At 44.3% G+C, this 25,222-nt stretch overlaps 1 protein-coding gene across 13 annotated transcripts in view; it reads left to right on the top strand.

Moving 5' to 3' along the window:
* LOC105478868 (microtubule crosslinking factor 1) overlaps positions 1–25,222 on the top strand; it is a 124,992-nt gene that overhangs the window by 46,278 nt on the left and 53,492 nt on the right. For all 13 annotated transcript variants that reach the window (XM_011736591.2, XM_011736586.2, XM_024791965.2 and 10 more), the window contains exon 4: positions 24,254–24,313. In XM_011736591.2, the coding sequence (XP_011734893.2) occupies positions 24,254–24,313 (60 nt within the window). The remainder of the gene's footprint in view (positions 1–24,253; positions 24,314–25,222) is intronic.

The raw sequence follows: 25,222 nt of genomic DNA on the forward strand, positions 1-25,222 counted from the left end.
AATGTCAATTTTTTTAAAAATGGGAGACATTTCTTATTTGAAATAAAGGTATTGACAGATCTGGGATTTGATTTTACTCTACTCACAAGCTAACAAGCTACCCTCCTACCATTCTATGGATGCTGGCAGAAGACACGAGACTCCTGGGTCAGAGACAAAGGACTTCTACTCAGGGCACAGCAGGCAGCATCAGCACAGTTAGTTTTCCTTATCCCCACGTCCAGTGAGCATGACCCAATGGGCCAGATGGATGCTATGCAAACAGTCCAGCTCTGCCCTGACTCACTGGTCCTTTACCTGGTGGCGTCAGAGAGCCCCTGATGTGAGCTGTGGTGTCACAGCTGAGGAACACAGCCTGGAGAACCCACCATGTTATAGCCATTTTATACCACGTTATAGTAAGCAAGCCTGCTCTTCATTGCAGAGGGAGACGTCACCTCAGCCGTAAGGTTTCTCACTGCAAACACAGTCCTGAGAAATGGTCCAGGTAGTGTATGATTCCAGCCTTACATTCACGACACACCCAGCAAGCTGTATAGGAGTGAAGAGCCCCATGAAGACTGTCTCCTAATGACATAAATCTATAAAAATAATGATACTGTAGGTAAAAATCTGAGGGGACTGTTCCAGTTTGTGACTGTTAATATGGGACCCTTTCGTACCATTTGGTGATATACTTCAAATTTAAAATATATGTTAATTCTTATCACAAACTGAAAATTTTATTGCTTTTCATACAGACTTACATGACAAGCAACTGGTTGCAATTTTTCCCCTACTTCCTATTTATTTATTTTGAGACATAGTCTTCCTCTTTTGCCCAGGCTGGAGTGCAGTGGCACTGTCTTGGCTCACTGCAACCTTCACCTCCTGAGTTCAAGCAATTCTGGTGTCTCAGCCTCCTCCGTAACTGGGATCACAGGTGTGCACCACCACGCCTGGCTAATTTTTGTAATTTTAGTAGAGACAGGGTTTCACCGTGTTGCCCAGGCTGGTCTTGAACTCCTGGCCTCAAGCAATCTGCCCACCTTAGCCTCCCAAAGTGCTGGGATTACAGACATGAGCCACCGCACCTGGCCTCTCCTTTATTTTTAAGCAAGCATCTATAAAATAACCCCATGTGTATAAGTGTATAATACTCTACCAGGAGCTTTTGGGAATATGGAAGAAGTAAATGGTTCAGTTCTTGCCCTTGGCTTTATAACATGTTAGAGTGATGAAACAGCATTACAGGAAACAAGCAAAGGAAATCCATCAAGTGCCTGGTAATTAGACACCAGTAATGTCAGAGGAAAAGGGAACCAAGTCATTTTGTAAGATTTTGATAGAATCTTACGATAGATGCAGAGTTTTAAATTTGTATTTTTGCAGTCATAGCCACCCAGGTTCCTAATAGCTTTAGTGTAGATGTGTGCAGTTCTGCAAAATGCCTGCTATCTAATGTTGCCTTTTTCTTCTCAATTCTGTTTTATATTCTCTGTTGTTCTCCATTTCTTGGTCCCTGTCTCTCTGATGTGTGGAGTATTAGCGGAAAGAGGACTTAGCTCTTCAAGCTTTTTGATGGGAAGAAAATAGCTTGCAGGTGGAGAACACCTGAGAGTCCTTTTTACCTAGTGGCATCAGAGAGCCCTGATGTGAGCAGCCTGGTGTGTTTGGTCCTGCAGGGGTTATCTTGAATCACTGATAATGCTTTGGAGTCCCTCGGTCACTTTTTTGTGAAAATGGCTACATTGGCGACAGTGCATTTGAGTCACACCGCCTGTTGCACCAGATGCCCCCGCGCCACGGCTGCTCTCGCTGCCACTCTGAGTTAGATGGTAACTTCTCAATGCATGGGACGACTGTGGCTCAGGGCCACCAAAGGACTTGCCCAAGGTCACACACGTGACAGGACAAGGTGCAAGACCCAGGCCTTCTCCTGCCGATGTCGCAGGTGCTATTTGGGGTGTCGTTTGTTACTTTTGTTGTTTTACCCTGGATTGGTTTGAGATGAAAATGACCACATCAGCACAAAGCACCGTGTTTAGTCCTTGACTCTCTCCTCAGCAGGCTGGAGTTTAACAAGAGATTCGGTGGTGGCAAGGTCGTTCCTTGGCCCCAATCTTGCAGAGTGTGTGAGTGTCACTCTTTATGAAACGGTGATGAGCCGAGCCAGCTGCCATTTCTCCCAGGAGCACTTCAGGGACATCTCACATGCTTCTCCTCACTCTCCCTGGGACCGGGTCTGTCCCAGAAAACCTTCCTGAGGCCAGCGCAGCTTCAGAGTTCCAGGACATCTCTCAGGGGGGCCCCACGAGAACCTGACCTATTTTGTGGCAGATCATGACTATCTTTAGAGTCTAAGCCACCTTTAAAAGACAGACCATCATCCTCTTTCAGAGAATACAGTCCAATCAAGTCAACAGAATGTCTGTTCACAGGGAGTGGGGCAAGGAGGAGGATGTGGTTATGGAGGTTCTACAGTAAGTTATGAAGCATGACACACATGTGATTCTTTTCATCTATTTTGTTAGGTCTGTATTCAGAGTAGGAATTATGAGCCAGGCATGGTGGCTCACGCCTGTAATCCCTGCACTTTTGGAGGCCAAGGCAGGAAGATCACTTGAGCCCAGGAGTTCAAAACCAGCCTGGTCACCATAACGAGACCTTGTCTCTAGAAATAAAAAAGTAAGTCAGGTATGGTGATGCACACCTGTAATCCCAGCTACTCAGGAGGCTGAGGTGGGAGAATTTCTTGAGCCTAGGAGTTTGAGGCTACAGTGAGCCAAGATCACACCACTGCACTCCAGCCTAGGAGACAGAGTGAGACCCTGTCTAAAAAATAAAAAAAAATAAAGAATAACTGTGTAGAAGCTTTAGCACTTTCATACTGGGGTCTCTCTTGTAGGGTCAGGGCCTTTTTGAAGGTTGTCAGACCACCTGGTGACTTCTAACCCATGTCACATTTCCACTACAGAACAGTGTGAGATTTCAGCCTTAGCCATGAAAAAGAAGTGTGTATACATCAAAGGCAAGATATCCAAATTCTCACTTAGATGGAGTTTCAGGAATATTGAAGGGGAGAGGCAAACTTGTTGGAGAAAAGAAAAACTTAGAGCCTTTACAGGCGAGGAAGAAAGAAAAAATAGGAGTGTTTGTATTTCTTTACGCAGTGATGTCCAGAGTCCAGGCATCATCAATTCTGAGCATCTGGGATGTGGCCAAACCACAGGGTGCTTCAGAAAGCCTCTGAGTTCCCAAAGAAGTTGCAGGGAATCCCAAGCAATATATTTAGTGGGCAGGATCTCCTCTTAGAGCCCTTCCCTGTGAAGTTAGCTGGATTTGTATCATCTTCTAGTGGCTGTGGTTGTCTAAGGCCCCAGCCCCTAGTGGATTTGACACTTGCAGAGCAAAGGGCACTGCTGACACCCCAGTGATGAGTGAGGGGAGCAGCATTAGCACCGTGGAATCGTCAGCCAGAGAGCTACAAGGTAGGGTCCCCAAAGACTGGTAAGGGGACCCCAGACACAAGGAAGATGTTGACCTGCATTCTGTGAAGTTGATATAAGAAGGCAGGAGATAGCCTGCGCCTTTTCGGAAAGAGTACCTGGGAATGAGAAATACTGGCTGTGCCACTGCTGAATGCCGTGGGCAGCGGTGCTGTTTTCATCCCAGGTTCAGAATTTGGGAGTCTAGAACTTCACAGCCATCTATAATGCTTGACTCTGTGTGTTTAATTCTTGCTTTAAGTTTTAGCTTCTATAGGAGAAAGCTTCATTTCCCTGGAAACATAGGAAACCTGTTTTCCTGAGGTTGCCAGATCAAGAGCAGTCAGCGTAGGGTAAAAGATGTGTGTCCCGGCAACCAAGGAGACCCCCCAGACTTTGTAACAGGTGATTCAGTTCTTCCTTTAAGAAAGTTTCCATACAGTTTTTATAGAAAACAGGTTAAAAACAAAGATAGAAGGGGCTGGGGAGCAGGGAGACCTGTCGTACGTGTGAGCATATGCTGTCACTGACCATCAGTCAGCAGTGACGAGACCCAGGCAGGGATCTAGAACAGGAAGGGGGCGTGTGTGCAAGGGCCACGTCCCCTTGCAGAAGCACATCTGTGGTAAATGCCAGGGTATGTTTGGAGATACATTTGCATTTTTGAGGGTTTTTTTCACGAATATTGTCTAATAAAGGTGATCTGATCAAGTTTCACAGTTCTTTGAAAGCAACAGATTCTTACTGTGAGTTAAATGCTCTCATTGTCTTTTATTGTTATTGCTATCAATAAAATGTATGGTTCTTATGACATAATTTTTCTTCCTTTGGTTTTAGAACCTTGGATTTGGCTGGAAAAGGTTTTAAAGACTGACTTGTCAGCTTTTTTATCCAAGACAGATAAAAGGGAAAAGCACAATCCGCTCCTTTGTGAAGGGTTTTCATTAGTGACTCAAAGTCGATGGGTAGCACCCACTCTTTTTTTTTTTTGAGACAGAGTTTCACTCTTGTTGCCCAGGCTGGAGAGTGCAGTGGCGCGATCTCGGCTCGCCGCAACTTCCGCCTCCCGGGTTCAAGCGATTCTTCTGCCTCAGCCTCTGAGTAGCTGGGATTACAGGCATGCACCACCACACCTGGCTAATTTTGTGTTTTTAGCAGAGACAGTGTTTCTCCATGTTGGTCAGGCTGGTCTCGAACTCCTGACCTTAGGTGATCTGCCTGCCTCAGCCTCCCAAAGTGCTGGGATTACAAGTGTGCGCCACCGTGCCCAGCTGCACCCACTCTTCTAATCCCACCGGAGTTATGCCAGATATACCACCAGGAGATCTTTCCACTCATCTAGTCATGGCTCACTCCTTGTTTCCTAGGTGGAAATAGTTTCACACATTTTCTTCTATGGATTTCAGCAGTGTCCTTCACCTGGGGTTTCCTTCATCCATAGGATTTGGGGTAATTGAAGGCAAGGGATACATTTTTTCAGGCTGATTAATCTCACCTGTGATTAGTGTCGTGCTTCTGCTTTAGGATTCTAGGTAGGCTCTAGGACTTGATAAATCTAACACAGCCTGGTCTTGCATAAGCTATATGACTGCATTCCTTTGTGCTGAAGTTTTCCTGAGAAAAGTTTGTGTTTATCCCATATTCAGGCGCTCTCTCATCTCCCAAGGGCCCGGGGATTATCATGAGTTTGTGATCACACAGTAATGGGTGGCACAAGGAAACAAAACTATTGTTGCAAATTCTGCTGATACCCAGGGAAACCAGATGACAAGAGTCCAAATAGAGATGAGAGGACCAAATACATCTATCTTGCAGATTTCTCTAAAAAATTCCTCCCTTTCCCCCTCCACTTATTGGAGCTAGTGAAATCCAGTTGAAACACCTCCTCCGAAGTTTCAGTCCAAGCTAGTGACAGCAGAGGGGCAGAAGGACAAGAGGACAGCAGGGGGTGTGGAGAGCATCCTGGAGGAAAACGGGGGTGTTGTTACTGTTTGTAATTCTGCATTTGTGATCACACTGTGAAGAAAATTGCCTGGGAGCAAAGTCTTCGTGTGGAAAGACTTAAGTAGCAGATCACATGCGCGATGATGCTGAATGCTTCCACACTTACTGATGTCTTAACAGGCCACCGAGCATGTCCTCTGCAGAGATCATCTGTATGACTTCGGTCTGAAAGTAAATGCTGGTTCCTCTCAAAGCAGAAAAACATTGTGAAGTATTTTCAGCATCTTTCCTGGGGCTCAGTACTTTGTTCATTCTTGGTCACTAGCTGGTATCTGAGCTGAGTTCAGGAGGAATTTGGAAAGAATCCTGTTGATTTCAAAGACTGCTGGAACATTAACTGCTTGAGGGTGAAGAGTTGACTATGATTTCTTCCGTACAGCTAGGAATGTGCAACCTGGATCCTTTCCCTGTGTGCTTCGTTCATTCTGAGGCTGCTTTTTCCCAAGGGCACTCCGAGACCCTTCTGGCAGCAGAGTCGGAGAGGTTCTCATTTGTCACAACCCAAAAACAATCTCGTGGGAAGAAACCTTTTCAAAGAGCAGGAGGCCACGATGAGGCTGTTATTACAAGGGAGTTGCCCTTCCAAGCCCAGGATTTTTAGAGAAGCACATAATTGGCATAAATTTCCAGAAAAAAAGTGTGATGGCCGCAAATGTCAACCTGTTATTATAATCGATTTTCTGTTTCTGCCAGTAATCTAGAAAATGCCAGGTCTGGGTCTGCGGGGGGTCCCAGAGCTTGAAGAGGGATAGAGGTGGCACCCGACAGGGAGAGGTGCACGTCCTGGCCGAGGGAGGGTGGCGTGGTTTGCGATTCCAGGTTTCTCCAAGGGGCCCTGGGGGCTCATGCTCATGGGGCCTTGGTGTCCTGAGGGTGGGTCTGCTCCACCATGGCACATCGGGCTGTGCTGTAAAGTAGGTCAGAAGCAACTCCAGCTGTATGAGAAGCGCTTGGACCTCTATTTGCCCCCTTTGGGAGTCACCAAAATCCCAAAGCCACAGCACATTACTTGTCATATCTTCTTCTGAAACGTGGGCTCACCTCGTGTCCATCTGGAACGCGAGAGCGGTCAGCAGGAGGTGGACGGTCCTTCAGTGATTCCAACCTGCCTCCTTGTAAGTCCCTTCTCCGAGAGGCAGTGCCGGGCTGTGGAGGGTCGCAGGCTGTGGGGAAGGAGAACGGGTTCAAATCCTGGCCATGTGGTGGGCAAGTTACTTCCTCTGAGCCTGTTTTCTCATACAGAAAATGAGAACAAGAGTCCCCACCTCATACTGGTGGTATTAGGATTGGGGATCTCGAATATAAAGTGTTGGCCATCTAAAGTTAGACGCAGATGCAAGCTCCGTGTTTGCTAACTCCCCTGGCGTTCTCTAGGACAGCACTTTGGGGGATGTGTTGTCATCTCAGCAGGTGGTCCCACTGACCTGCTAGGAAGCAAATGTTAGGATTTTGACTTCTCAGTCAATACAGAGGGTCAACTAGAGCTATATCAGGAATAGAAAGTAATGCTTGCAATGTTTTCCTTTTTTCATTCCTTTTTTCCTTACCTCCATTATTTCCAACTTTCTTTACTCCTTTCATTCTTTTTTCTTCCCATGTTTCCATAAGAAACCGTGTGTGTGTGTGTGTCTGCGTGTATGTATATGTGCATTTACATAAAGCAAATATGGGCTTTTGTAGAAGGCATTCTTCCATTATTTCTGACCAATTTTAAGATTTTACAACTCTATTAGAAAATTAAAATTTCTTCCTCTAGTATTTTCTGGTAAATTTTAGAAATATTTTTCCACAAATAAGGATTGAGAAATGGTGACTTCTTATGAAGAAACGATGTGTGTAATGGTTGATTAAAATATATTGCCTTGAAATGTCCAGAGAGAAGAAACTGCCTTTAGAGATGTAATAATATAAAAATTTTAAATGTGTGTCATCATTTTTTTAAAAAGTAAGGTCTTTGGAGAAAAAACTTGCTAAAGCTTTGGTCGCTGTTTAAAGGCTGCCCTCACAAAATTTATAAACAGTCTGGGTCTATCTGGATGTGTATTTTACAGATTAAAGGCAGTACTCGCCTGTCTTAGCTTCTTGGCCATAAAAGGAGAGAAAAGCGAACGTATAGGGCTGTTCACATGGAAGGTGCAATAAATCACAGATTGCACAGTGATGCCCAAAATGTAAGCCAGGTTGAGTCACATGTAGAGCTTTGTTTGGGGTGCTTCTGACTGAAAATAGATAATTTTTGGTGTAATTAGTATTTTTTATTGTGATAAATATACATAACATAAAAGTTACCATTTTAACCTTTTTTAAGCACCAATTTGGTGGCATTAAGTACATTCACAGTGTTGGACAACCATCACCATTATCTATTTCAAGAACTTCTTCCTCATCTCAGACAGAAGCTTGTACCTATTAAACAATAATCCCTCACTCCCCTCCCTGCCCGTCATCCTGGTAACCTCTGTTCTTTCTCTCTCTATGAATGTGTCTATTCTGGGTATCTCATATGTATTAGTGTATTTTCGTGCTGCTGATAAAGACATACACAAGACTGGACAATTTACAAAAGAAACAGCTCTAATGGACCTACAGTTCCACATGGCCGGGGAGACCTTACAGTCATGGTGGAAGGTGAAAGGCACATCTTCTGTGGCGTCAGACAACAGAATAGAGCTTGTGCAGGGAAACTCCCCTTTATAAAACCATCACATCTCGTGAGACTTACTATTATCACGAGAACAGCACAGGAAAGACCTGCCCCCATGATTCAATTACCCCCCTCCAGGTTCCTCCCACAACATGTGGGAATTCAAGATGAGATTTGGGTGGGGACACAGCCTAACCGTATTTTCATGTAAGTGGAGCCGTACAGTATTCGTTCATATTTTGTCTGGCTTATTTCACTTAGCATAACATTTTCAAGGTGTATTCATGTATCAGAATTTCATTCCTTTCTATGTCTGAATAGAATTCCATGGGACATACTGATTAGGTTTTGTTCATCCTTCCATGTGTTGATGAACACGTGGGTAATTTCCACCTTTTGGTGATTGTGAATCGTGCTGCTATGAGTATTGGTATAGGTTTGAATCCCTGATAATTAGTGCCTTAAAATATGTCTTTTTGTAAGTTTAGATTTTCCAAGAGAAGGTTCGAGGACACCTCGCTGAACGGCATCCTCTTGCCGTCATGAGGGCAGGTACCTGGCATGTTGCTGTGCGGTCTCCATGGTAAAGCTGCACCCCTGCCTGTGAATGCACAGTACAGAACCCATGCATCAGCCGAGAAGCAGCCACGCGGCGTGCGCTGGGACATTTCAACTAGGGTAGCTGCCACCACTGCTCCCAGCCCAACATTATTCAATGTTCAGGATTGATTAAGGAGAGCAACCCTGGGGGGACGCCCCCACTAAGGAGGCTCTCGAATGAACAGTCGGGATGACGGAGTCTTCCTTGGCCATGGAGAACAGAAGAACATAGAGAAAAGGTGCTGTCCCACAGGAGGCAGTTTCCTACGTGGAGTGAGGAAGGACGGAAGTCGATGATGACTTCCTGGCTTCCACCCTTGAGGACAGAGCCGCTGCCAGAACCCCCACAGGGATGACAACAGGAGCGATCATGCTGGCAGCTGAAAGGGAGGTACGAGAAGACGTCAGCATGTGCAGCACGGGGTGTGCAGGAAGGAAGCAAGCGGGGAGCCCCTCTCGGTGAGGGGCAGGAAAAGCAGGAGGTCTGAGGCTCTGTGGGATAGGCGGGAAGGAGGAGATGAGCGTGAGAGCGCAGGGAGAAGGGGGCTAGTGTGGTGCCCGCTCAGGCTTGGGAAGCAGCGTCTGCACCCATCTGTTGTCACAGTGGCTGTTTCTGGGCTGAGTTACGATTCCGTTTCCGTGTACTCTGTCTCCTCTTTGTTAATTTCATTCTTAATTATTGTTTGGTAGCTTCTATAAAGTCTTCTATATAGTCTACAGGCTGAAATGACCTGCTAGCTGCACGAAGAAATTCTTCTCCCCCTGGAATGGTAGTTCACAACCAAGCCCGCTCAATACGTCCTCATTGATAACATGTCCCGTGTCTGTCTGGAGGAAGGGGGCCTGTGACAAGATGTGCCGAGTTGTTCTGTCTGGCTTCAGTTATGTGCAAGAAAACAAAACTGAAACCAGGAGTTACCAGGGGGTTAGAAATCAAGGAGGAGGAAAGCGATGTCCAAGAAAGGGACAGCTGTGAAGTGGCCATCCTGGGGTAGGAATGAGGCCGGCTGACGGGGGCTTCCCTGACGGGCCCGCCCAGACTCCAGGGTCCAACCTGCTGTAAAGTCCCCATGGAACATAATCTAAGTCTGTCCTCATTTTTTCCAATTGGATGCCAGTTCACTTCCAAATGAGATGTCACGTGCCTGCGCATCTGGCTCACACCACCACCGAAGCAGAGAGTCTCCAGCCCAGCTCGTGCCACACTCTATAAGCGTCTCACTTTCCATCTAAACCCAAAACTCTTGTATAGAAGAGGTTTCCTAACTTCTTTTCCTTTTATTTTCCTTTCCTTTGCTTCACACTTTCCTAACTTCTTTTCCTTTTATTTCCCTTTCCTTTGCTTCACGCTTCTATATATCCTTTGGTTCAGCAGGTCTCTCTCAGCCTTATTGCTCATTTGATTTTAATATGTTGACAAAAAGTCTTGTCAGTTCCGAAGAGGAGTGTCTGTCCTTTGATAATGAGGCCCTAATAGCAGGGGAGAGAGCACACATCATCGGTTTTCTCCTGGTGGTTTGACTCATCCTATAAATTGTGTGTGAAATCACTTCTGCCATTGGCTCTTGGCATACTTAATTGCATTGTGGAAAATCTGACCCACTTATCTCCCTGAAATGATAGAAATAATGCCCTCTTACTGTGGGAGAGAATTTTGTTGTGAAAATTTTTCCTAGGAATTAACAGATTGGGATTTTTATTTCAGACTTTATATACTCGTAATGTGAAGTTAGGGTTCTAAATTAATTCTGTTCTATATGTAGAATAGATAGAAATCACACAGTTAAAAAAGTTCATACTTCAAACACACATTTTCCACGCAGAGTGAAAAAGCCTGTTTTCTAAACATTGATTTTTCTCCTAGAGAGAGAAGAAAGCCAAAGTGATTAATAGTGGGTCTTTTTCTCTACTTTGAAAAAAAGGAGGGGGTGATTAGCACTTGAAAAATATTAAGCAAGAAAAGAATCATAATTGGCAGGGTACTATTGCTTTTTATGGTTATCACTTGTTAAGCATATTACTTCATTTGATCCTTAAAAGAATGCTTTATATAAGGAAGGTATTATTCTCACTTTTTTTTTTTTGAGACGGGGTTGCGTTCTTGTTGCCCAGGCTGAAGTGCAGTGGTGCGATTTCAGCTCACTGCAACCTCTGCCTCCAGGTTCAAGTGATTCTCCTGCCTCAGCCTCCCAAGTAGCTGGGATTACAGGTGCCTGCCACCATGCCCAGATAATTTTTTGTATTTTTAGTAGAGACAGGGTTTCACTGTGTTGGCCAGGCTGGTCTCAAACTCTTAACCTCAGGTGACCTGCCTGCCTCGGCCTCTCAAAGTGCTGGGATTACAGGCATGTAATCCCTGCTGGGATTACCAGGCCTGGCCCCCAACCCTGCACTTCTAAGTAAGGAAATTGAGACCACAGGCTGGCTCGATGTGTCTGAATTTGGACGTGAGCGTCCATGTCCTTAATTCATCTTTCCATTTTACCCGCATAGCCTGGGCACTTTCACATGGTTGCTGGACAATTGAGACTTTGTAAGGATGTTGGGTCACCTTTGGAATAAAGTTCATTATCCAATGCAAAACAAACTATACTTTGAATTTTCAAAGTTTTTCTAAAGGCATTATCATGGAGGCTTTTAAAAACCAGTTAAAATTACACAGTCAGCACTGAGAGGCACTGACAGGTGCAATTACTCCCAATGATCAAAAGAGAGAAATAAAATGCCCAGAAGAGTCAAAACAAAATAGTGGCCTATGTGGCTATGTGACTAGGGCACCATGGGGCTGCCTCAAAGCTTGAACTTGTGGCAAGAAGAACAAGCGAGTTGATACCTGGTGGGATGAAGGAAGGTTCTTCCCTTGGCCTTCACCTACCTGCAGGCCATTTGCTGCTTGATCTCCAAGAGGCTCCTTCTCTGAACACCGGTTAGTTTTTTGAAGCACATTTGCACCTCAGGATAGATGTCATGGTGGCAGGCCTGTGTGCCCTAGGAAGCCTGATGCAGCCGGTGAGCGGGGTGGAGGTAGAAGGAGGATGGAAAGTTGGGGCAACTATGCCAGAGACACACCCACGCTCTTCCCCAGTGAAACCAAGGGGCAAGAAATGGCTGGCTGAACAGACGACTGATTGAAAGAGCAAAAGTACCTCCACACCAAGTCTCTGCACTGTTGGTGGCCTGCTTGTGTGCGCGTCAGAGGCAGCTGTGATGTGGTCAAGCAGAGCACCCTCGAACGAGAGCCTCCTTCCCCCAACAAGTCCTTGGGCAAGTCACTTAACCTTCGCACGCCTCCATTTTCTTCTGGGGTAGTGACTCACACTGCCCGTCCTTGGGAAGAAGTGGACCCAACCACAGGAGGGATGGAAATGCCAACAGGAGGGTGCTGTAGCTACTCGGGCAAGCCACTCCTCCCATGCTTCCTCAAGGAAGCTTCTCTCTTCTCTTTTGGGTGGGAGTGATTCTGTTGAATAATAAAATCAGAGAACCTAAGCATTAGAAGGACCCAGGACATGTACTTTCATCCTTGGAACAGTGATAGAAGAGAAGTAGTCATGCGGGCTCCTGGGAGATGTGAGGTCTGTCCCAGCAGGGAGCAGCCACATCAGAGAAGGAAGCAGGCAGAGCTTCCAGCAAACAGAGCTCCCTGACTGGGCCTCTTTCTTTCTGTCCACTCGGAAACCAGCCTGATTGCACAAATGGATCTAGACAGCCCCAGGAGGAGCCATCCCGACACAATGCTGCCACAAGTCTGAATAATGCACACACTCACCCTCATGTACCCACAGGAGGCCTTCCGGATTTTTATAGCTTGCAAATAAAGATCCAGCAACATCTGGATTTTCTCAGATGTGAGAAGCTGGTCATAGATTGGTGTCATTTAGAAGACAAAACATGAGATTGATGTGTTTTTAAAAGCATGCAGCAGATGCTGCACACAAGAAAGGCGTGGTTAATGAGCACTCCAGGCCTGCATTTCAGCAGGGGTGTGCCAAAGAATGATGCCTCACGAGGCCTCCTCCCTCATCCTCCATGGAGCGTCTGTTCTGTGAGCTGATCCACCGAGCTCCCACCTAGGTGAAGCATGAGTTGTCCGAGCTCTGGGAGAAAGGAGCAGCTGCCTCTCCGGTGGCTGCTGCAGAGACACTCTGTAGGCTCTGTGTCCTGGTCTGCATCAGAGGCTGGGGCCCGGAGGGTCCCACTGGGGACTTGCAGACCATGGCTTTAGCTGTTGAAAGGCTGCAGTGAAAACACCAGCTGTGGCAACTGATCCTGCTTTTCAACACTGTCTGCAATGTTCTGTCTCATAAATATAATATACTAGCAGAGATATTCACAGTTGGGGGTGTTAACCTTCTTAGCCTGTGTGTTCATTCCAGACAGCACCAGAGATAATCAAACTGGCTTCTTTGGTTTTCATCACATGAAAGCATGGCTGTTTATTTTTCTGCCGAATGCCTGCTTCCAGCTGTAGCCCTGGCCCAGCCGCCTTCTTCGGAGAGGGCTCGGCAGGACAGAGCTGAGGGTGGGCAGGTGCAGCTGGGACATCCTTCCCTCTGTTCTGCTCTGTGCCCGTCCTGAGTCCCAGGGCTGGGTATTGTTCTTTGATGATTTTTTTTCTGTTTCCAGGTTGCCTTTTAGGAGAAGCGTGTTCATTCCCAGCCCTCACTGGCTGACCCACCTCAAAGACCAGGGCTGGCCAGCCCCTTCCGCAGCGTCAGAGCAGCTCTCTAGCCTCCAGGGGTTTGTCCTGTTGTAGGAGCAGGTTGCATCCTGTGCCTCTCCCTGCAGCTGTTACTGCTCTTGCCTAATTAAATCGTCTGTAGTTCCCAGGACAGTGGCAGAGGCTGATGGAGGAGGGAGGGTTTTTGCTCCTTAAGAATCATGAAATCATGGAGCAGAAAGTTACCCCCTCCTCTTAAATCACTTAAAGTATCGTGCCCTGGGGCTTAGAGCTAGGGATCCAAGCTGCCAGTGCTTGGAGATGAGAATTGCTGAGGATTTGCCCAAGGGGCATCAATAGCTTTTGTGCAGTAATGCTAGCCAGTGATGCTTTTGATATTTCAGTACAGTTTAGTAGATGATTTATGGAACCAAGCAGTGGCTCCAGATAACAAGAATCCCAGGCAGATATGGGTCAGTAAGTCGGACAGGGTATTATTAGGCCTCGCCTAGTGGGAGAGTCTCTTGGATACGAAGCCTTCAGCCTGGGAAGGCAATTAGGGTTTCAGAGTTTTATTTGCTGTCCTCAGATATACATTAAGCCCTTTGTCCTCTGTGCAAAGAGGTATTTGATGATCCACAGTGGCACAGAGCTAATCCTGCCTGGGGGTTAATCCTGCAGTTTAATCTCCTGCTCATTTCTGTCTGGCTTGAGTACCCAGGGCCCATCAGTCTTGTCCATCATTTCCAGGTGAGACGGAGCAGAGGTTTAATGAAGGTGTGGGATGTTTGCATTACACTAGGTCAATTCCGTTGTCCTTAAAAAATAAGAACCTTTCTGATTTGAAAAAAAAAATAATATTAATCTTGATTATTTGGGGGAATGGAAAAAAATCTATAAACAAAAACATGAAGTCATCCATAGTTCTGTTCCCCATTGATAGGACCTGTTAGCATTTTAGTGTATTTGCTTCCAAACATTTCCAAGACAAAAATATTTAATCTTGTTGAGATTATATTAAGTATATATTTTTAATCCTATGTTTAAAAGGTGAATCTTTTATAAAAAATTTTGTCATTAAAATTTTTTAGTAATCACAATTTTTAATGGCTACACAATATTAACTGTTTTTAATGCAAATGAAAATTTATGTGCCTGATTTTGTTTTTCCCAATATTTTGTTGTGAAAATTTTCAAACAGATAGCAAAAATAATTTTGTAGTGAACACACCTGTTATCCCCACCATTCACACTGTGTGTTAACATTGTACTATACTTGGTTTATCACATGTCTGTCTACACATCTTTTTATTCATTCATCCATCTTATTTTTTGGTGCATTTGAAAATAAATTGTGGATGCCTATTCGCTTTCTCCAAAATACACGTTGTTACCTAGAGCTAAATTTTTGTTTATATAGGTTTTGAGTAAACTCACGTGGACAGAAATGCACAGATCTTAGTTCACATTTACTGAGTTTTGACACCTGTATATACAAAGTTTTACTACTGTAATGGTGTACTCTATAATTAGAATGATACTTAAAGTCAAATCAGAGGGTCTGTAGGGACACTGGCAGATTAGTATAAAATAGTATCAGGAGTAACTCAGAACTTTCTTATGTGCTCTTTGACAGTTAAATATTTTTTCACATTACATGCATCTGAAAAACTGATGATGGGTTTTCTCTGAAAAGAGGGCAACATTTTAATATATCATTTATTTGTATGATTTTTCAGCTTTGTTTTGTTGTCAAAGTAGTTCTAACTCTCTTGCATTATTTCATCAAACTAGGAAATAATTTGCCTCTCTTGATGGACTGGTAGATTTCCTTCCACTAGACCAATGGCAGAGGTGGGAACAGATTATTTTCTTTTTTTTGAGATGGAGTCTCGCTCTGTCACCCAGGCTGGAGTGCAGTGGCACGATCTTGGCTCACTGCAACCTCCACATCCCAGGTTCAAGCAATTCTCCTACTTCTGCCTCCCGAGTAGCTGGGATCACAGGTGTGCATTAGCACATGGGCCCGGCTAATTTTTATATTTTAGTAGAGGTAGGGTTTCACCATGTTGGCCTGGTTGGTCTTGAGCTCCTGACCTCAGGTGATCCACCCGTCTTGGCCTCCCAAAGTGCGGGGAATACAGGCATAAGCCAGTACGCCAGGCCAGGAACAAATTATTTTCTAAAAGACACAGCCTTATATTCAGTCTGACAGGCAAATGTCATGTGTTTCTACAGACTTTCAACTTTTGTAAATGCCCAAGGGCTCATCTGTAGGGTTTTCTCAAATGTATGATTCTGATTCCGTATTTCCTACCATGCTCCATGGTATTGCTGAGTGCCTGCATGGATGTGCACAGAGTTTGGATTCTGGGGGAAGGATCCTTGTGTTTTGGGTGTAGTCATCATTATAGTTTTGTCATGGTCATCAGTTTCAATTTTACTTTGCACCGTAATTGTAATTTACAGTTTTACTTCATTACCTTTGGTTTAGTTTATTTTGCAATGTTGGTTCAGAGTACTATATGATAGTATGTTTTAGGCAAAACATACCTAGCTTTTTCCAAAAACTAGGCTTCAAGGTACATATCACAAAGGTTAAAATGAGCCAACCAACTCATACTGCAAAGCAAATGTATGTCATGTTCCCGAGTTTGCATGTGCAGCGTTCTTCCTCCAGGAGAAAGTGGCATTTGCTGGGGGGTGTGCTGGGCACCTGTGTCCATCCCAGGTGGCCTGGTGACCCTGACCTTCCACTTGCTGGACAGGCTGTTGCCTTTGGGACCTTCCCAAACTCGCTGACTTGGCTGCTGGGAATCCTGAACCATGCTGTGGCTCATGGCTCCACTCTTCTTTAGCCAAAGTGTCTCAATGTAATTTTCCTCTTCTTTCTCTCATTTACTTACAACGTTTGTCCTCTAATAATAGTTTTGTGTCTTACTTTTCCAAATAAGGAATTCTGCTGTCTGCAGTCTCAGATCCTTTGAGAAGTCATCAGTGCCAACAAATATTATTTCATAGCCATCAGGCACCTGCGAATGTAGCAACTTGTAACCATTCCTAGAATAGTCCTTTGTGCTCTTTCGCTAAAGAAAGGCAAAGATTTTTTGGATGAGAAAAATTGGCAATTTGGGGCTAAGAAACCAGAAAACAGCCCAAATATGGGCGATCGGGCTATGAGAGCCCTGGAAGGTGGCTCTGAGGGTCTGAGGGCTGTGACCTTGAATGTAGGCTTAGGGTTGGGCCCAGGTTGGTAGCCCATCTCCAAGTTTAGGGGATCTTGAAACATTACCCCACTTTTGACTGTGTTTTAGTTTTCTCGTCTGTTACTCAGTGGTAATAACATAATGTGTCCCCAGGCTCTCGTCAGGATTGAATTAGATTAGATATTGTCTTAGTCAGCTTGGGCTGCTGTAACAAAATATCACAGGCTGGGGGCTTAAAGAACATTTATTGCTCACAGTTCTGGAGGCCGCAGAGTCCAAGGTCGGGTTGGGTTCTGGTGAGGACCTTCTTTCTGGCTTGCAGAAAGCTGCCTTCTCGATGAACCCTCCCGTGGCAGAGAGAGGAAGCTCTGGTGCCTCTTCCTCGTCTTATAAGGACGCTAATCCCACTGTGGGGGTTCCACCTTCACGACCTCCTTGGAACCTACTTATCTCCCGAAGGCCTCACTTCCTAGTACCAGCACATTGAGAATTAGGGCATCCACATATGAATTTGGGGAGACACAAACATTTAGTCCATAACAGATGTGTAAAGAGAGTTTAGCATTGTGCCTGGCATGAGTGAGTGCCCAGCACATATGGTAGTTGTTAATATCATTATCATTACTGTGCTCTTAACGGGGCCAAGGAGAAAGGGTTTCCTTTGCATTATGGCTAAGGAGGGTTTCCGCTGGGTCCGAGAAGGGGATTTGTGTTTATTGGGTCCTGCTGTGAAATTCCAGTGCGAGGTGAAGCGAGCAGCCCCATGGTGTGAAAGGAAGCAGGTTCCCCGGAACTGTTAAAGGGATAGGTGACAACATAAATAAATAATACCTCTTACGGCATAATATTTAGAATAGAAACAAATAAAGGGATGAGTGAAGAGGAGGAAGGGGGAGGGGGCATCTTCCTGCTAGGATGTAGTGTTTCTGGCTGAACGCGAGGCTGATTAATTCACATCCTTCACATCCATCTTCTAGCACTTACATGACAACTTTAATATGGGTAAAATAATCTTTTTTATATGATAGAGATGGGGCCTTGCAATGTGGCTCAGGCAACATCAAACTCCTGGCCTCAAATGATCCCCCTACCTCAGCCTCCCAAAGTGCTGGGATTACAGGTGTGAGCTCCCATGACCAATTTAATATGAGTAAAGGAATCTTAATAACTTCCTTCTAAAAGGGAGAAAAAGACCTCTGTACCTTCATTTCGTTAATCTGATTTTATACCTGTGTGTGCTATAAACTCCCCCCAAAAAACCTACAAACTTTCTAAATAACAAGAATCTGTAAGAATTCTGAAAATTATCAGTCTGCGTCTACATCCTCGTTCCCATACTGACTTATAATTTACAGCATCTTAATTTTTATTTGTCTGCTTTTATTACCAATCTAAATTTTTAAAAAAATTTAGACTTTCAAAGTCTGTCTCTGACATATTTTAGCAATTGAGAGCTTATTAATTTTTCTGAAATTGGAAGAAATTGGCCAACTTAAAATAGGAAGCATTAAGAATTGACATGAAAGTCCAAATAATTGCCTAACTTTGTATTTTATTTAATCATTTTCAGTACTCAGCAAAGTATCAGCCTTAGATGGATTCAGTTTGGATTCACAAACTTAATTTTTTTTTGTTTTCAGTAGGAATATGCAGTTGATTTGCTGGCAGTTGATCAGGCTAAAAGGAGGGAGTAGAATTAGTCACCAGGCAAAGCCCCCATTGGGGGATTCATGTTATTTAATAGTCTGCATTTACCTCTTCCCTTCATTGTTCCTTGGAAGAGACTCTCCATTGGATCTCTGAGGCATCCAGAGGAATAAACTGGGCATGACTGATGTGCACACAAATTGTCCTACACCCGCGGTTACTTCACCCAGGGTCCGGAGGCATCTAGCACTCGACACTGGACAAGACCCTGGCAGGTGGCCATTGAGGAGCCTGCACGGCTCCATGCTGGAGGCACAGTGCTTGTTCCTCATGACTGCTTGGCACTTGGCCAAGGGGACCATATGCCTGGAGATGTGTAATGCAGTGGGGTACCTGGCCAGTTTCCCCAACCCCCAGGGGGCTTCCTGGTCTTTTTAACCAACCAAATATGCATAGGCTATACTCGAAGGACCAAGCTGATGAAAACAGTATCAGCCTATGGGAAGAGACCCAAGAAACTGGTGAATAACTTCCATTGAATCGTTATTGCAATCCCACATAGGAGATCTGTGATAGTCTCTTTTCTCTGACGTCTTTAAAATACAAGTTTTATTTTCCTGACCTTTTTTTTTTTTCCATTTTAAAGGAAATAATACTTACTGTAGATCATTTATGAAAAGCCACAAAAAAAGAAAGTGAAAATCACTAGTAATTCTGTCATCTGAACATGATGACCATTAACATTTGGGGGTATCCTGCTCCAGGCCACTTTCCTAACATATATATATGTTATATATTAATATTATTTAATATATGGTATATATTTAATACATGTTATATATTAAATATAAATATATTTTAAGCATTTTGAGATCACTAAATATATGCTGTCTGTAACCTGTATTTTCTTTATAGTGTGTTGTAAGCATTTCCCGTATCCTTAAATAGTCTTCAAAAGCATGACTGTATCTAGAAATCTAGTATACAACATGAGGACTATAATGAGTCCTATTGTATGATGTACTAGTGATTTGTCAAGAGCATAGCTTTTAGGGATGCTAACCACAAAAAATAAGAAGAAAGAAAGAAAGTAACTGTATGAGATAATGGTTATGTTGATTTGCCTAACTGTAGCGATCATTTCACTCTGTGTATTCTGAGATGAGCATATCAAAACATCATGTTGTGTATCTTAAATATATACAGTAAAAAAAAGGAAAAAATTGTAATACCTCCATAGTACTCACGATGATAAAAGGTGCTGTGAAGAGCATTCTCATTCATAAATCTTGGTGCGTGTCTCTTGTCCTTAGGGTATGTTCCCAGAGGTGGAATTACGCCTCTCAACCTATGCCTTTGTAAGGCCGAGCTGCACCACCATCCCCCACCCCAGATGCTGTGGGTTTCTCCCGCCCCTTCCTCTGCACAGAAGTGCCCGTCTTCCTGGGTTCGTGCTAACACTGAGTGCCCTACTTTTTTGAATCTATAAATCTCTAAGTGAAAAAAAAACTTATTTTAATTGTCAGTAATTGTGTTTATTGGCCGTCTGTTTATTTTATTAAGACGTGTTTTGTGTTGCTTGCAAGATACTACTCTTTTGTCTGTCATGTGTTAGAAACATCTTTTTTCCGGTTTGTCATTTGCCTTTTAATACTGTAAGTGGTTTCTTTTGATGTATTTTTTTTTTAAGTTAAAAATCTTGCCAATCTATCAATCTTTTCTCTTGCTGTTTCTGCTTTTGTTTCTGTGTTTATAAAAGCCATACTCCAAGAACAAACATCAGTTCATCTTTTTTTTCTCATGCCTTTATGATTTTTTTTGCATCTAAAATGTTAATTTGTCTAAGATTTATCTTGATATAGTATGTGTCTCATCTTTTTTGATCTCACAGTGTGTATAGTTATTTCACCAACACATACCAAATAGTTCATCCTTTCCTCACTAGTTCAAAATATGACCTGTATCAATTGTTAAAATCTCATATATTCTTTAATCTATTTGTGAGCCTTTTGTTTAGTTTCATTAATCTGTCTGTTCTTGTACCAGCACCGAACCATTGTATTTTTATATCTAATAGCACAAATACTGTCATTATTTTTCCTTTTCAAAGTGTTCTTGGCAATTTTCACCAATTTATTTTTCTAAATCGGGATCAGTAAAGTAGTTTGAGGCTTTGCAGGCCCTAACAGTTTGTCATTAGTGCTCTCCTCTGCCCTTGCAGTGCAGAGCAGCCATAGACAGTGAGAAATGAGGCTGTATTCTAATTAAACTTTGTTTACAAAACAGGCTGTGGGTTGATTTGTCCTGAGGGCTATGGTTTGCCAACTTCTGTTCTTGATGAGTTTTTGAATTATTTTGTCCATTCTTACCACCCTCACAAACACATAAAAAGTACGTATAAATACGCATACACACACACAGTTTTCGAATATGTGTGTGTGTGTGTGTGTGTGTGTGTGTGTATTTTAAGGAATTTGGTTAAAATGACATACTTACAAAATGGTTCGGAAGAAACATGGTGTCTTTATAACAAGGTCTTCCCATTAGGCAGCATTAAGCATTATTTTATGTTGATCTTCAGTGTTCTATGGTTTCCTTTCTGGTTAACTAAACTTTCTTTCTTTCTTTCTTTCTTTCTTTCTTTCTTTCTTTCTTTCTTTCTTTCTTTCTTTCTTTCTTTCTTTCTTTCTTTCTTTTCTGTCTTCTCTTTCTTCTCTCTCTCTCTCTCTCTCTCTCCGTCTGTCTGTCTTTCTCTTTCTTTCTCTCTTTCTTGAGGGAGTCTCATTCTGTTGCCCAGGTTGGAGTGCAGTGGCACAATCTTGTCCCACTGCAACCTCCACCTCCTGGGCTCAAGCGATTCTCCTGCCTTTGTCTCCCGAATAGCTGGGATTACAGGTGTAAGCCACGACGCCCAGCTAATTTTTGTATTTTTAGTAGAGACAGGGTTTCACCATGTTGGCCAGGCCGATCTCAAACTCCTGACCTCAAGTAATCTGCCCACTTCGGCCTCCCAAAGTGCTGGGATTGCAGGCATGAGCCATCGCCCCTGGCCTCTGGTTAACTTTAAAACTTTAACCCTTGCAGTGTTTTTCATTCTAGTTGCCACTGTGAGTGGAGGAGGAGCGTCCCATGACTCCCTGCCTGTTCTGTGAATTGCTAGAAGGATGGCAGGACTCAGGGCTACAGTTGACAGCCCATCAGCAAGGGAAGGGGAGACATGGGGTGGGTAGGGGTGGCTAGAAGAGTCCATCCAAGGGCTCCCACCCAGAATGTGCTCCAGCCTCCAGCCTGAAACGCAGCAGCCCATGATTCTGCATAGATTTTGTCTCCAGTTCTAGCTTTCATTTTACTTCTATTTAGTTTTCTTTCAGGGTGTACATTGGGAGAATGTGATGAAAGCCAGGGACAGCAGGCTCTGCACTCACTGCGGGCCCTGATCGCTATTACAGCTCTGGAATTGAGTCCCTTAGGTTAAAGCTTGGGAGAGAGCCTGCTGAATCATCAGGATTTATCTCACTCAGCTCATTCAAATAAAAGAAACCTCTGGCCGCGGACAGTGGCTCACGCCTGTAATCCCAGCACTTTGGGAGGCCAAGGCAGGTGGATCACCTGAGATCAGGAGTTCGAGACCAGCCTGGCCAACATGGTGAAACCTCATCTCTACTAAAAAAAAAAAAAAAAATTAGCTGGGCATAGTGGTGTGCACCTGTAATCCTAGCTACTTGGGAGGCTGAGGCAGGAGAATCGCTTGAACCAGGGAGGTAGAGGTTGCAGTGAGCCGAGATCGTACCACTGCACCCCAGCCTGGGCAACAGAGTAAGATTCTGTCTCAAAGCAAAACAAACAAAAGAAACCTCTTAACTGAAGCGTGAAGGTGAACATCTTGGCGAACTTTCTTATTAAAAGTGGAGAAATTCAAGCTGTCCTTAAGACAGGCTTACCTTTACCTGTTGGTGGAGACTGGTTCTCTTTGTAGTGTGACCCGCTTTACCAAAAAGGCTAAAGGAAATAAAGCCTTCTGCAGCTGGGCTTCCCTCCACCTTTGTTAGTCAGGGAGCCTGCCGCCCCTGCTCCACGGTGATTCCGTGGCCCTCTTCAGCCCTCTGCCCTGAGGGCCTTCTCTCAATTATCTATTTTATATTTTCCGGGTCTCCAGCCTCCTAGAGGCCAAGGGGCAGCTAGAATTTTAACTGTTTCTTAACCTAGGATTCTTCCAATAAATGGCAAGGGCTGGCATTCTGAGAGTGAGACACTTAAAATGTGAACAGTACTGAGTTAATGAACTTAAGTTCTAACTGCGATGTAAGTGACTTGCATATAGCCTCCTTTGCAAACTCTTCTGATACAGGGTGGGCACCCAGGAGTAAAGCCGAGAGAGTCCGGGCTCTGAGCAGATCTCAGATGAGGTCCTGGACCCCGAGGTGGAGGTGCAGAGGGGAGGGAGGTGGGTGTTGGGGACAATCTCTTTCCTTTTGCAGACTTGCCTTATAGGTCTAGGGCCAGCAGAGCTCTGCTTCCCACCTGCTTCCTCCCAGCTTTCCTCAGGATTAACTTAATCTTTGCAGATTAAGAGGCTACAAATCCGTTCATATTCCTCTAGGAGGCTTCTCACTCCTCATTTCTTTCTGCCTTCACACTTTCCCTTTGCAGGAGCTGGTGTATCTCCCAGTTAGTGTGTTGCAGACACCCCTAGGCCCCTTTACTCATACTTCTGTTTGTATTTTCAGATGTATTTGCAATTTCTTGCCTGGAGTCTATAATGTAAAACTAGGCAGGGCTCCCAGGCACTGAAGGACACAGCCAAGGCCTTCATTTCACATAGGAATAAGTTATGAGCTTTGTAAGATCTTTAAGATGGAGGTTTAGCCATGAATTAGAGTGGGTTTTCTGAGAATTTCACAACCTAGTTAGGTTTTGTCTGTAAACAAGGGCCGCCCTTCTTCTTCCTTCACAGCACTTTTTATCTGGCCACTCAGGAAACACCAGTTATTTGTTTGTTTGTTTGTTTGTTTTTGAGGCAAGGTCTTGCTCTGTTGCCCAGGCTAAAGTACAGGGGTATATAGGCCTGATCATAGCTCATTGCAGCCTCGAACTCGTGAACTCAAACAGTCTTCCCGCCTCAGTCGCCCTAGTAGCTGAGACTACAGGCACACGACTCCACACCCAGCTAAGTTTTTAAAAATTATTTTTTGTGTGGCCAGGCGCGGTGGCTCATGCCTGTGATCCTAGCACTTTGGGAGGCCAAGGTGGGCAGATCACGAGGTCCGGAGATCAAGACCCTCCTGGCTAACACAGTGAAACCCTGTCTCTACTAAAAATACAAAAAATTAGCTGGACGTGGTGGTGGGCACTGGTAGTCCCAGCTACTTGGGAGGCTGAGGCAGGAGAATGGCGTGAACCCGGGAGGCGGAGCTTGCAATGAGCTGAGATCGCGCCGCTGCACTCTAGCCTGGGAGACAGAGCGACTCCATCTGAAAATAAAATAAAAAATCTTTTTTGTGGCGACAAGGTCTTATTACTATGTTGTTCAGGCTGGTGTCAAACTCCTGGCCCCAAATGATCCTCCCACCTTGGCATCCCAAAGCATTGGGATTATAGGCATGAGCCACTGCACCTGGCCAGGGAACACCAATTAATTCTCATATTAGCCCAAACAAAACATGATTTGGAAAGTGAACCAGCTCCAGAAATATGAGTTATCTGTTCCCAAACTTCCTGCGTTTCTCCTCCTCTTCTTGCCTTCTCTACACTGTTAAAATTATCCCAGCCACTCTCCTTTTTCATTAACTGAATACTTAAGGAATACCCCAAATACAATAATTAGGATTTCAAGAATCTTAAGATTCAAAGACCTCCTCCAACTTCTCCGACTGCATTTACACATTGACTCTAAGTTGTTTCTTGATTTTGGTGGGAAACAGCCTCCGTCCAGTGTGTGTGTCCCCACCTGTGGGGATGATGTTTGCTAATGCTGGCTGTCACATGTGAGCCCTTGGTCACAGAATGTCACTTGGATCTATTTCAGAGTTCCCTAAAAAGAAGAAGCACTCGGGAAATGTACAAGGAGAAGAAAACCTTTAACCAGGTAAGCAGACGTTTTCATTCTAATGTTACATCTCCTGTAAGTGAAGTCACTTCATTTTGAATTTTTTTCAGTGTTAGTTTTGCCTTTAATACATTCAAAGAAACATTACCTGTCCAAACACGTGGACTCATTCCTAACCTCCACAGTGTGAACATTTTCTTTGCAATCCCACAGATCCTCCCTCTTGTTTCTCCCCGACGCTGACAAGCTGGTGATTTCTTCAGGAAAAAGAACTGGCTTTGTGTGAAACAGAATTAAGTGTAGTTTGGGGGCCTGAGGTACTTATAAATGGTAAAAAGTGTTTTGACCTTCAAAGTCATCCACACAGTGAAATAAAACAGCCACTGTGGAGTCGAGTCATTCATATGACACTGTTTTGAATGTTGTTGTTGTTTTTTAATGTGCAAGCTGAACAATATCTTAAATGGTCCTCATTGAAGGTAAACTATTCTCAGCCCTTTCTAGATGCACAGTATGCATTCTTCAAAACTTTCTTAGCTTTTCTGTAAATCTGTTTTACTGGATTCTGTTTTTAAATTGCTGCTAGCATTAGGTGGTGGAGAGAACAAAGGTGTTATTGGGATATCAGCTCACTGCAGTCTGAGAGCAAGTGGTAATTAGAGAGACACAATGAGTCGGGGTAACTAAGAGCTCAGCAACCTCCACCGACCTCCTGCCGCCCTGTCCCTGTGAACTCCCCTCTTAAGGATCCCCTGGGTTTCTCCATTCTCCAAACTCACTAATCCCCAGGGCATCATTCAAGGAGGGGCAGGCCCCTGCAGCAGCAGAACGGGGAAGCTCAACTGTTTGCTTCCACCCTCCCCAGCCTCCCAGCCTCACTTTGGAATCCATTAATAATAGGGAAATTAAAGTCTGCCACCCACTGCTGGGTACTTACACTCTCCTGGA

Source organism: Macaca nemestrina, chromosome 19 (assembly GCF_043159975.1).
Source record: "Macaca nemestrina isolate mMacNem1 chromosome 19, mMacNem.hap1, whole genome shotgun sequence".
Classification (NCBI taxonomy): Eukaryota; Metazoa; Chordata; class Mammalia; order Primates; family Cercopithecidae; genus Macaca; species Macaca nemestrina.